The 14257-nt window shown below is 36.1% G+C and overlaps 1 protein-coding gene across 1 annotated transcript in view; it reads left to right on the top strand.

The window, feature by feature from the left end:
* BVES (blood vessel epicardial substance) overlaps positions 1 to 14257 on the top strand; it is a 134725-nt gene that overhangs the window by 33032 nt on the left and 87436 nt on the right. Inside the window, exons 4-5 of the mRNA XM_056818627.1 lie at positions 3079 to 3187; positions 4752 to 4926. Coding sequence (XP_056674605.1) covers positions 3079 to 3187; positions 4752 to 4926 — 284 coding nt within the window. The remainder of the gene's footprint in view (positions 1 to 3078; positions 3188 to 4751; positions 4927 to 14257) is intronic.

The following is a 14257-nucleotide window of genomic DNA, read 5'->3' as shown; positions in this document are numbered from 1 at the left end:
TCAAATCTGACCTCAGACTCTTACTATTTGTGAGGACAAGTTACTTAACCTCTTGGCCTCAGTTTTCTCATTTCTAAAATGAGCTATAGAGGGAAATGGCAAATCACTCCAGTATCTTTGCCAAGAAACTCCTAATGGGGTCACCAAGAGTTAGACATAATTGTAACAACTGAATTAACAACAATACCTCTAATAGTTTTCTGAATTACTAAGTTTAGGAACCCTATCTTAAAAGGAATGAGTTTGGTCTGAAAAGATTTGGTTTTATATGAACCACTACTGTCCTGTAATAATTTATCTCCTTTTATGTGATCTTATTAAAGCTTTGAACAGTATCCTTTTACATTCTAGATTTTACTAGGAATCAATATCAAGCCTTTGGATCTGAAATATTCACCTCCTTCTCTTTTTTGACATTTGAAGTGTATTGGATAGTACTCTGTAATCCCAATGACTAAGGAGACAAGTTAGTGGATCTCTTGAGTTCAGGGGTTCTGAGCTGCAATGGTAATGTTAATCTGGTGTCCATGTTAAATTTGGCATGAAAATGGAGAGTCTCATTGAATAGGAACTGACAAGGCTGCTTAAGGAGGAGAAAACTGGTCCTTGTCAGAAACATCAGGTTAGAGTTCCTGTACTGATCAGAGTGGGACCATGCCAGCTAGCAGCCCTTATACCTCCAAATGGTGAAAGACAGGGACACTAAGTCTTGGCAAGGCAAAGAAAGGAAAGGAAGGAAAATTGAGATAGTGACCAGATCACATCTACAAGTTATTTCAGTATCCTTTTGTATTATAGTCTAGAAAATCAAATCCTGTTCTCTTATGTGACTTTGTTTTATTTTTTAAACCTTTATCTTCTGTCTTAAAATTGTTACTAAGTATTGATTCCAAGGCAGAAGAGAAATGAAGGGCTAGGATATTGGGGTTAAGTGACTTGTCCAAGGCCTCACATCTAGGACATGTCTGAGAGGCCACTTTTGAACCCAAGACATCCTTTTTTCCAGGCCTGACTCTCTAGCCATTGAGATACCTACCTATCCCACTATTGCTATTTTTAAAACCAATCACATATTCCTACATCCTACTTCATCATCTTAAGTTCTTACTTTCATTTGGCAGAATTGATGGAAGTACCACTTGTGCCTCTGGCTTCTTCAGTTTCCTGCCCAGATTCTTTCTGGAGTATCATTTGTTCCTACATGGATCATCAGTAGTGGGTAACAACTCTTAGATTTGGCCATTCTCAAGGGGCTCTCCATGACATTCAGAGTGTATGGCCAGAAAAATAGCCCAAGTCCTAATGGACAATATCAGGTCAACATAGAAAAATGCTTTTATACCTCTTTTCATATAATTAACAGCCACAATTCTTTCCTGAAGTCAATAACAGACACCCCCATTATTAGTGGTATCTGTGAAACTTCCTTATTCCTCCATAGAGCATGAGAGTGCTTCTTCAGGATGTTCAGATCCATCTTCTTTGGGAAATCCATATCTCTTATATTCATAAATTATCACTGATTCTACATTTTTCCACCTTTCAATTTTTTGACCATCATGCACAGGATTTGAGTTTCCCTCTGTTTGGAAACCCTTTTGGTTTTTTGTTCTCTGCTGTCATTATAATTTGTCCAGATGGGGATCACTTGTCTTGGAATGTTAGTGAGAGAGGGCTACTCCTCTAAGACTAGTTTGCACTTAATGCCTACACACTTATTGATGGTAGCCAAGTGGCATAGCAGATGAAGTGTTGGTCCTTGAGTCGGGAAGACTCCTCTTCCTGAGTTCAATTCTGGTCTCAGACACTTACTATCTAGGTGACTGAACAAATTTCTACACCTTGTTTGCCTGTTTCCTCATCTGTAAAATGATCTGGAGAAAGAAATGGCAAATCACTCCAGTATCTTTGCCAAGAAAACCCCAAATGGGGTCATGGAGAGTCAGGTGTGACTAAAACATCTCAACAACAACTCATTGATGATATATGAAAGAAATGCAAACCTGACACAGATAGTCTCTGCAGGTCACAAGAAAAGTTCCTTTGTCCTCAATACCTCCTGAAACTGAAATTCCCTATTTCTTGTGGAAACAGTGTGGTATAATGGAAATTGTGCTGAATATTAGGGTCAGGAGAGTTCAAAACCAGATCCTGGCATTTGCTAGCAATGTAATTGTAGGCAAGCCTTAGAACTTTGCTCAGACTCAGTTTCCTCATCTAGAAAGGAGCCTGACAAAGTCTGTAGTACTTTATGGGGTTGTTGTAAGGTCTAAATAGAATAATGTAAAATTATTTTTCAAATCTTTGTCTCTATCAAGTTAGAAGTATTTGTGGTTTCCCTGATCACTCCTATAACAGAAACATTTATTTGCCCCCACCACCTCAGACTTCGTTTCTTCTACATTCCCCTCTTAACCTACCAGGTGTGAAGAATCAGTAGTTAGCTATCCAATGCCGTAATTGCCCCAGCAGGTATGTGGATCTGGGGGTGGAGGGTGGGAAGGTCATGTTCCACTCTAGAGGGAAAGAATTGTTTCATCCAGGATGCCAGCATTTGAGGCAGAGCCCTGGCTGCCCCATGCCAGATGTGGCTCAGCCTTTTACTGCTTATGCTGAAGACGTGTTCCTGACCTCCCAAGGTGATTCGGAGAATATTTTTCTCCATCTAGAAATATTGTGCCACATAATTCTTACCTTCCTCTGAATTTGAGGCCCATTTAATACTTTGTGTGTTGAGCTGGGAACTTAATTATAAATTATCATTGAATTTTGGTGGGAAAATGTGTTGCTTATTCCAGAAACCAATTTGTACATGAAATTTGGAACATGACCATTAATAGGAAGACTGTTTGAATGAAGAGTTATTTGTGTCAGCCTTTGGCCACAATGCCTGGTATTATAGGCACTTAAGAAAAGATTTCTGATTGATGTCAATGTATGCATTGTACCCTCCCTTTGTGTAGATGGAATGAGAGTCTTGGGGTGGTAAGGAAATGGGAGGAAGATCTGAAGTCCTCTAGAACTAGAATACCTCATTCTTATATTTGTACAAATCATGGACATTGTTCTTTGGTATAGGATCAGAGTGACGGTGGATGGAGAATTTCTGCATTACATTTTTCCTCTTCAATTCCTGGATTCTCCTGAATGGGATTCACTCAGACCCACAGAGGAGGGCATTTTTCAGGTAAAGCATAGATGAACTGCATATTAAGTTCCCAATTCTCTGGATTATGGACAAAAAGAAAATTTAAAAGAAAAATAATACAAAAATCATTTATTTTCATTTCTGTTATACTTTCTGTATAATGTCCTTAAAAAAGAGAAATTTGCTTTCCTAATTATATTTAGCTCAAGCTTATATTATATGAACACACAAAAAACTGACTTCACCCATACATAACATACAATTGTGTATAATAGGACAAAACTGGCAGATTAAAAACGTTTTTCTGGATCATCACACTGTGTTTAATTCAGACTGTACTTTTAAAGCCTCTGGAAGACAATCATCTGACTTTGAGATTCATTAGTGGGACAATTTAGAAATAAACAAAAATTTAAAGGCCCGTTTATTTCTAGAAGGGAGGCTATTTTGTATTCTCTAGGAAGTGCCATTCTCTTGGCATCTTGAAAAATTATAACAACATCTATTTGGCTCTGTTGCATTTAGTTATTTTGAAAGTTAATGTCTTAGTAGGTTCCATCAGTAGGTTTTATATTTATTCCTATGATTTCATATTGAAACATACCTTCTTGTATAACCAAGCTACTGTATTTTGTATACCAAATATAGGAACCCAAAAAGTATAGGCTTGGGATGTTTTGTTTGTTTGTTTGTTTTTTAACAGAAATGAGCATCAGTAAAACCTATTAAACTTGCTATGTAATCATTTATGAATTTTTAAAAAATTTTAATGCAATAAATAGCATCAGATCTTTTCACTTATTTCCTCTAATTCTCCATCAGAACTCTATCCATTCACTCTTCTTACATAACTGATGTTAGTATGGGCTATAATCATAAAGGTCTTTTTATATTTATATTTCTCATTATTTCCAATATTAATGACACTATAGTATTCATTTTCATAACATACCACAATTTAACAAGAACCCATTAATTCTAAATATCACAAATTGCTCCCTATCTCATCTGATAGTTATACTGTTATATATTTACATCCACTGGTTGGAATATATATATAATGCAAGAAATATATAATGGATCAGTTCTGCCTTTAATGAATTTATATTATATTGATTATTCTAGCATCTACATATATTTGAAAATGTATTAAGGCATTACGCATTCTCTGTAAGGAAGGTATGTTTTCTTATTTATGAATTCCCATGTGAATTCCTAGGACCTCTGTAATAATTTTGCAGCCCAGGGGTTGGGATCTGTGGTTTTAAAATCATACAAGAGCCAGAGCTTCCAAAACATGGGACATCTTATTAAATTCTCAGTAGATATGTTCATTTTGAATGTTAGCAATTCATAACTGAATTGAAGTAAATAAATGTTGGCGCATTCTCTGCAACCACCTTTGGAATATGTTGTAAGTTACTAAATTCTATTCTGAAATTTAAAAGGGAATTAAATGAAAAATAGAAGAAATAAAATTGTGGCATGATTTTCTTTATTGAAGTCAACAAAACCAATTAAAATGCTATCTACAAAGAGAGAGGCTGCTTATGTTTATATTTAGTTCCCTTAATCTGTTTGTTCTTGTTCTTATGTTTTTCAGGTAACCCTCACAGCAGAGACAGATTGTCGGTATGTGGCTTGGAGGCGAAAGAAACTGTATTTGCTCTTTGCTCAGCATCGTTTCATCTCCCGCCTGTTTTCTGTTTTAATTGGCAGTGATATTGCTGATAAACTTTATGCTTTGAATGACAGGGTGAATATGGGGAAAGGCCATCGCTATGACATCCGGTTACCTAACTTCTATCAAGCTGCCACCCCTGAAATAACCAGATCACCCCTGATAGAACATTTTCGGAAAAATACCAGAAGATAATGAGCTAACCATTGCCAACTGATGATGTTTTTAAGTATAAAAATTCTCCCTTTATCATTTCCAGAATTAAATAGGAAAATGAAATGGCAAATGTTGAGTTCACCAATATTTTTATAAGTCACACTGGTAAGTCACAGGGTCAATGCCTCTGTTAAAGAACATCTATTTTCTTGCATTGCGTCATTTTTTTTTGCAGCTAGCCTACTTTTTGTGCATCTCAACTACTTTTGCACAGTTAAGTTGGAATTGATTTATCTTGTGTGTCTTATTCTTATACTTTTGGTAGCGGAAGATCAATAATTATGGTGTGTATTTGGTGCCCTTGCATCAGAACTAGAAAATCAAAATTTTATATGCTCAGATCATTTATCAAATTTATTCATGCCTTGGCCCAGTGACTTCTTTATAGTAGCAGTACTGGTCAGCATCTCTATCTCTCTGTCTCTCTCTCTCTCTCTGTCTCTGTGTGTGTGTGTGTGTTTGTGTGTCTCTGTCTATTTCTCTGTCTTTCTCTCTCTCTTTCTCTCTCGGTCTCTCTCTGTCTCTGTCTCCCTCTCTCTGTCTCTCTCTCTCTCTGTCTCTCTGTCTCTCTCTCTTTGTCTGTCTTGTCTCTCTCTCTCTCTCTCCTTCCCGCCTATCTGCAAAGCAAGTGTTACATCAACTGTGGCTTTCACAGTTGCTATTTGAAAACTTTGCTTTGATCTTTTATTGATAGAAACAAATTAATGCTTTGTAGTGGGTAGAGGTAGCATATTTTCAATGTAATTCTAACTGATATTACTTTTCAAATAAAATAAATTCTAGAAAATATAAAATGCCTTTTTAAACTTTGACAAGTATATATTGTTTATGTATTTAACCTTTACATGTAATGTGCAGAAAAATATATTACATGCAAATAGATCATAGAACACATAAAAATGATGCTGTCAATGACATTGCTAACATTCATTTAACTAGAAGAAATTACATAGCACTTCTTTCTGTTGTTAATATTATATTGAGGTAGCAGGAACTCCAGTGGCACCAAACATATAATAAATGTTATACAGTACCAAGAGGAACATAGACATCTGTTTTAAGAGAGTTCTTTCAATCAGCTTTGTCAGAAAGAGACAAAAGGCATAAGCCCTTCGACACATTTTTTCCCCCTAAAAGTTGCCTATAAGTTGAGTTTTGCTACTCTAAGACAGATCTGAGTCACAAAATAGTCTTCCCATTTCTTAGAGTCAGAAATCTAATTTAAAAATGGCCAGGGATGTGCTGGTGTTTTACAAATGGCTCTCTGAAAAAAGGGGAAAATATACTCACAACACACTTTCAAGTTCAATATACATTACTGATTTTTCAAATCTAAAAAAGTCTACAAGATGATAAAAACAAGTCCTTAATTGGAGGGTTTGATGATTTCCAAGATGCAAATTATCACAGAAAAATTTAATAATCTAGCTCTCATAAACCTCAGAACTGGTTCCAATATTTCCCTATAAAGGAACCTCAGTGGTCGTTGAATCTAATCTTGTATTATGGATATGAAAACTGAATCCAAGAGTGGGAGAATAACTTACTTGGAATAACACAGGAAAAAAGCAGCAAGACCAGGATTCAACACGATGTCCTCTGACTCTACATCTCAGCAGCTTCATCTGTGCAATCAGTGGCTATATCTTTGAATGCCTCTTTGGACTAAGCCATGGAGCCCTCTTCTACTTTATCATAAAGTAATATTAACCATTGGGATGGGTAGAATGATTTCTGATGTAGCCATTTATCAAAGGTGGGGAATGGTGTGTCTGTGTTTGTGTGTGTATGTCCTTATGAGAAACTTCTGGATATTTATAGTTTGCTTCTTTTGTTCTCTGCCTCAAAAAAACATCTCCCTCCACCATTTGTAACCTGTGCCCTAAGTTCTACTATTATAAATTCATTTGTATGAAAATGCCAAGGCTCCCTAAGAGCTCCCACATAACTTAGTAGGAAATTTCTTAGCAAGGAATATTTTAAATTGCTTCTTAACCATGATGGCTATTTGAAAGCAAGATCCCACAAAGATAAGCTATGAGTGTATTAAGTAAAGGGTAGATGGAAAGATGAGAAGAGAATAGGAAATGAAAAGGATGTGGAGGAATGCCTAGAAAGGGATTAGGGATGGCCCAAAAAGAAATTTTGCCCATTTCAGTTTACTCCCATGTATAAATATGCTAAAACCAGCATATAGGAAGCAGCTTGATGTAGCAGATTGAGCTCTAGGCTTGCATTCAGGAAGTCCTAAGTCTGAATCCTCCCTCACCCACTTATTAGCTGTGTGGCTCTTCCCTACTTCCATATGTTCTCTCAGACTCCATAGCACCTTCTTCATAGCAGTCAGCTAGTGGTGCATAGTGGTGCAGCTAGTGGATAAAATGTCGGTCCTGGAGTCAAGTCATTTTTATAAGTTAAAATCTGACCTCAGACAATTACTAGCTGTGTGACCCTAGGCAAGTCATTTAATCTTGTTTGCCTCCATTTCCTCATCTATAAAATGAACTGGAGAAGGAAATGGCAAACCGCTCCAGTAGCTCTGCCAAGAAAATCCTAAACGGGGTCAGACACAATTAAACAAGTTCAACAAAAGACCTAGCTACCTTGTTTCATGTGACAAACATCAAACAACAAGAAGGATCATGGAGTGAGTAGAGGAGAGTAAAACCTTATCATAAACCTATAATGGGAATTTATCCACAGAGAATGGAAGGAAAATTCAAACACAATAGTAGAGGCATTTCAGCTCAGATCCATTAACACTAGTTTCAGGAATAGTATTAAAACATGAGTCTTTATGATTAGTGAAGACCTAGAAATTGGCTGGAACTGAAAATTGGTTTACATTTCACAGCAATTCAGAGTCAATACTTCACAAAAATTGCTATAAATTTTTAAAAGAAGAGGCCAATGATGAGCTGCTTTGATACAGTCAGTTTACATAAGCTTTTCAAGGTTTGGATCTTTCCAATTCCATTTTCAAGCACAATGAGCTCTCTGGGAGCTTCCTAAGAGAAGTCTTCATCTGAACCCATTAAATTTAATATCCCCTGAGAAGGCTCTGCATGGTGGGTGAATTAGTTCACTGCCCCTTAAGGTGCTGTTTATTCTCAAAATTTGAGGATGGGGAGGGTACTGTATATACAATGAAACTTTGTAAAAAGGAGATCTCTCAGAGACCCGGATGCAATTTAGACTGCACCTCTTGTCCTTTGGGTCCTTTGTTAGTTGAAAAACTACATTTCTACTAAATTAGTTTGTGTGCCTTTAGGGCAGGCTTTGGAAACAGGGTATTATTGTTGGATATAAATGGGTTCATCTAAGAGATGATGGCTTAGCCCATGGATAAGCACTTACTTTTCCAAGAAAGCCAGTTTCTCCTTTTTCTTTCTTTAGAAGGTAAATCTCTAGAAAATTTCCTTCTATCTGTTTTCTATCTCTTTATCTGAACCAGCATGGTATTCTTATTTTTGCCTCCATATTGATCTGAGACATGCAATGTGCCAAAAGAAAAGATTTTTTTAAAGAAATAAAATCCTAGGCCTGCTACAATATCAACTATACTGCCTACTATAAATTTAATATTTCTGAAGAAGCTTTTTCAGATCATATTTTTTCTCTGATGAAAGTATTGAAGTGAATTTTATCAGTTCTTAAAAATGGAAAATTATTATCTTTCATGTTCTAAATTTATTTTCTTGAGCTTGGAAGAGCTTCTAAAGGTTGAGTGGAAGCACTGTATGAATCTTTGTGTCCTCTGAAAACAATTCCTGTCACTTTTTCTTTTTACTCTGAAAATGTGTACTGGTTCATTTTTTTCATGTATTTGTTTTCCCTTAGTTACTTATATCAAGTTACACATATTTTCTGGAATGCCTTTAATCCTGCCTTAAAATATTCTCCAGCCTTTTTAAAAAGCTTTTTGTTGGTTTTTTTTTTGGGGGGGGGAGCGGTTCTTTACTGGTCTATGCAAAAGTCATCCTCATGTATTCATTTTTATATTGATTTACAGCAAATATCAGGTTTCTACTATATCCTTCCTCCCAAAGGCTTACATTAGTACCACACAATGAACTTTTAAATTTAAGAAGGAAGCAAAAATGATGAGGGGGCAGGAAACAGGGAAGAATAAGAATGTGGGGGGCAATAATGAAAGGAAACAAGGGAAAATATGGGCATGTTTAGGTCATCATAGTGAAATAAGTAGTATTGTGTTTAGAAGGGTACATTGGAAAGACCATTGATAGTCAGTAGCCCTGGATTCTAGTTCTCACTATATCAATCAATGATTCATGTACACATAGGAGGCTCTGGTGTCTGGGACTTTGCTCTATCTTTGATCTCTTTATCTTTGCCCTTTCTCTGTAATCCCATTAATTCCCATGAATTCAATTATCTCTATGCTGATGATTCATGTATATACATATAAGTATATACAGGAATATATATAAGTATATATATATATATAGGAACATATATAAGTATAAGTTTATATATGTATATATATGCATATATGTCTGTATGTACACTTATGTATAAATGTATTATATGTGTGTATCTGTTATACATTGAGTTCCAATATACATCACTAGTTGCCAATTACATATTTCCAATTGGATATTCCACAGACATTTCTTCTTCTACGGTCCAAAATAGAGTTCATTATCTTTTCCCCAGAACCCATTCCTCTTCCACATTTCCCATTATCTGTTCAGGATACCGGCATTCTTTAAAGTAATCCAGGTTTGTAACCCCAGGATTATCCTCAATTCTTCACTATCCCTCAGTTTTGCCCTCCTTGCTGTATCTAATTAACAAAACGTGTCAAATTCTCCCTTCATATCATTTCTTGCATGTGTTTTCTTTTTGTTTCTTCAGCAACTGTCCTAGTTCAAACTTTCTCAATTCTTCAAGATTCTCTCCAATACAACCAACCTCCCATACTACTGCCAAAATGGTATTCCCAAAGCATAGTTCTAAATGTCATTTCTCAGCTTGAAAATCTTCAATAGTCCCCTATCATCCTTAAGATGAAATAGAAATGCCTCTGTTGGGCATTGAAAGACGTTGGCAATCATACTTAGATTATCTTTCCAGACTTATCAGAAATTTCTCATCATCATCCCCTATTTTCCAGCAAAACTGACTTATTTGATTATCCTCTCTCACAAAACTTCAATGGACTGGCCAGATAGCCAGAATGCCAAATGTGCATTTACTTAAAAGACGATTTTACCAAGAACTTAACAAGGCAAAAGCTTACATGGCGGACAGAAGAAGCAGTACAAAGATACTCCCAAGGTCTCTATGAACAACTTCAGTTATCAATTATGAGACAGGAGAAGCAATAAGGCATGTCCACATCAAAGAAGGAGCCATGCTCTAGGAGCAAAGCAGAAAATGAATTGCCCAAATCTAGAGACATCTCTAGCCCCAAAGTTCAAATGGACCATTTGTGTCAGACCTATGGTGAAGCCTTCCACACTTGTATTGAATTGATTGGCCACAGTGAAACGTGCTATACCTTAACCTCAACATTGTGATATCATTGATCCCTTTTTAGCCCAAAGGACAAACATCTCTCATCTGTTTCTTTGAATGCCCTTCTGATCTCCAGTTTGCAGAACCTCCAGCTTCCTTCAAAGCTCAGCTCAAATGGTATTCCAAGAATAACTGAAATTCAATTGAAATTGAAATTGAAAGTTCAATGAGAACTTTCTTGATTCTCATTATAGAATTTGCTTTGAATTTACTTTGCATATTTTTTATAAGTAGTCTATCTTTGGAACTTAGCCAAAAAATACTTTAGAGTTGGGTGAAGATAGGCAGAATGGGCCCATAGTCTTGCTAGTGCTCTCTAAGGTCAAAGGAGATTTTCTATTTGCTGGAGGGCCTGGAGTCATGCCTTTGGGGGCTGCAGCTCAGGCCTGACTCAGGCTGATCTGATGGGTCAGGTTCCACATGGGATAAAGTTGTAGACCATCTAGCAGCTAACAAAAGCAAGTTCATTTTACCACATTATGGAAAGAATTATCAGCAAGCAAACAGCAGAGATTCAGTTGAGCACAGATTCCCAGGTTCTGCAGGGCCATACTGAAACATGTGTCAAGCCCAAGGGAAGAACCTTGGGCTTCCCGGAGGACTAACTTTTAAACTAAGTTTATAGAAAATTATGTCATTGGTTTAAGCTTTAGCTCTCAGCCCAATTAAGTCTTAATGATTTTACAGTCTTTTAAGAAAAAGCTAGCTTGAGAATCTCCTGGGATCTTCTTAGCATTAGGAAGGAGATCTGTCTACAGATAACCACACATATCTCCCATTGCTCCATTTCACATCTTAGAGTTCCCAAAGGGGACTAAATCTATTTACTTCTATAGGTACATTGTACATCTTGGTTTCTCCATCAGAATGTACACACCTTGAGGGAAGGGAGTGTTTCATTTTTTTCTTTATAAGCTCAGCACCTAAGATAGTGCCTGGTACATGTAAACATATAAAAAATAATAAGCAATTAAATAATTGTTGATGGGTGGATGATCAATCAACTTTGTCCTTCTAGATCACAATTTCCTCATCCATAGCATGAAGAATTTGGACTTAGATATCTAAAGGCAATGGTGTGATGGTTAAAATATATATGAAACCCTTATCTTCTGTCCTGCAACCAATATTTGGCATCAGTTCCAAGGCAAAAGAGCAGTAAGGGATAGGCAATTGGGGTTAAAATGACTTGCCCAGGGTCACATAGCTAAGAAGTGTCTGAGGTCAGAAGTCTTATTAATTACCCAGATGTCTTTGCTAAAGTCTTGCTCACTCCTAGATGCCTTGATGGTTTTTTCTGGCTGATCTTGCTGAGCTGTCCATCGCAAACCCTACCTGAAGCAGCCCAAGTTGCTTTAACCAGCTTTGTGGTCTGCTCTTACTTCCAAATATCCAGAAATATTCTGATTCTGCATTTCACTTGTTCCTAAAAGAGATTACTCACTCTCTATCCCCAACTCCTCCCTAAACCACTCCTTTGTGGTTTGGAAGTTTGAATTGTCCTTATCCTCTTGGACTCTGAGCTCCATCATATTCCATATTTTGAAAGCTCCAATATGCATGTTGAATTACTTTCCCTTTTAATAAATTATCTCTTCAACTCAACCAGGACTCCTCTATATGAGGATGGATTTTTAACAGTTGATATACTCTATCATTAAGCAGTTAAAGTGATTTTTATAATCTTAGTAAATTCATGCAACCTGTAATTTTACTTCAAAAATCTTTTATTTCACTCATTTGGGTACCCTTTCTAGTGGCACTGTTCCCCATGTGAGTTGATGGACTTCATGAGTTCCTATGGCTCTAAGAATAAATCACTTGTGGAACAAGGTTCTGGCTTTAATCCTCTAAACTGTTGTTCTTAGAAAAATGAACTGCTTTATTCTAATATATTATTGGTGGAGCTATGAATTAGCCAACAATTCTGGGGAAAAAAAGGTGGGATAGATAGAATCATAGATACAGAATGAGAAAGGATCTTAAAACACCATCTAGTCCAACTCCCTAATTTGGTAAATTAGAAAAACTGAGACCCAGGAAGATTAAATGACTTTCTCAAGCTAACGCAGATAGTAAGCATCAGAGGCAATATTTGAATCCAATTCCTCTTCCTGCAAAGACAGTTCTCTTTCCACTGTTCCATGCTAGAAAGCTAACTAAGCCTTTTGACAAATTCATTGTTGTTTCAGACATGTCCAGCTCTTCGTGACCCCAGTTGGGGTTTTCTTGCAAGAGATACTAGAATGATTTGCTGTTTCCTTCTCCAGCTCATCTCCTAGATGAGGTAATGGAGACAAATGCAGTGAAGTGACTTGCCTAGAGTCACACAGCTAGTACGTATTCAGATTTAAATTCAGGAAGATGAATTATCCTGACTCCAGGCCAGGCACTCCATCCACTGTGCCTCCTAGCTGCCCTTTGGACCACTACTGGTTATATATCACAAGAAAGGTAAAGATAGAGGAAAAGGTCTGTGTATACCAAACAATTTTTAAACATACTTTTTATGGTATGATAAAAACTAGAAATAAAGGAGCTGTTCATCAATTGGGAATAGTAAAAAACGTGATACATTTAGAATATTATGATAATTTTGATGTCATTTTATAAATGACAAATGCAAAACAACACTCAATTATACCATAGCTCAGATCAAAGCACTGGCCCACTTTAATTCCAGAGATCTGATGATGAGACATATCTCCCTGCTCACAAAAGAGAGTTAGTTGACTCCAGGTACAAAGAAAAGTCATAATCAAGGTAATTTGTTTGATTACATTTTTTTAAAATAATGTGAGCCTTCTGTGGAAGGTAATATTAGTAGAAAATGTCAGGATCTTTTTAAAAAGCATCAATAAAGCATTATAAAAAGCAAAGTGACTAGTTGTACTCTTATCCAGTAGAATTACTGGATATGTACTCCAAGAAGATTAAAGAAAGAAAAAGAAGTTCTATGTAGAACACAAAATTCTTAAGCAACACTTTATGGGATAGCAAAAGACTTGGGGCAAATGGTTGCCTATGGATTGGGAAACTAGTCAATTAATTTTGGTATATGAATATAATGGAATACTATTACTCTAGTAGAAAAGTAAATGTAAGGAATTCATGAAAAAAACAACATGAGAAAATTATTACAAAATGATGGAGAGTGAAATACACAGAACCAGGAGATAAACACATAGACACAATTATTAAAATAATTCAGAGGAAAATAACAATATATCACAACTGAAATAAGACTAATTACTAGACTAATGAAGACTAATGAAATATCTTAGATCAGATGAAACCTATATCATTTTTTTAGAGAGATGGAATATTATGAAAACAGAATGTCACATACGCTATCAGGCATATTTGTTTTGTCTGTCTGTCTTTTTTTTTTTTTTTTTGCTTGCCTGTTTCCTCTAGCACCAGGTAAGGGCCAAGATGGAGAGGGAGAGGGAGGATGATAGTGATGGTAGAAGATAAAATAATGACCATGATGTAAAAAAGTAAAAGACATCAATTAGACTTTAAAAGTAAATAAATAAAGTTAACATTTTAAAGATGAACTGCCTTTTTAAAGAACCTATAATTGGATCTACATTATTTTCAAGATACTTAACTTCCTCAATTATTATCATTGCCATTATGATGAATGGCAGTGTAGTACAATGGATGGA

The sequence above is a fragment of the Monodelphis domestica genome, chromosome 2 (assembly GCF_027887165.1).
Source record: "Monodelphis domestica isolate mMonDom1 chromosome 2, mMonDom1.pri, whole genome shotgun sequence".
NCBI classification, from domain to species: domain Eukaryota; kingdom Metazoa; phylum Chordata; class Mammalia; order Didelphimorphia; family Didelphidae; genus Monodelphis; species Monodelphis domestica.
Note: the sequence above shows the minus strand (reverse complement) of the source record. Positions and strands in the feature narration are given on the sequence as shown.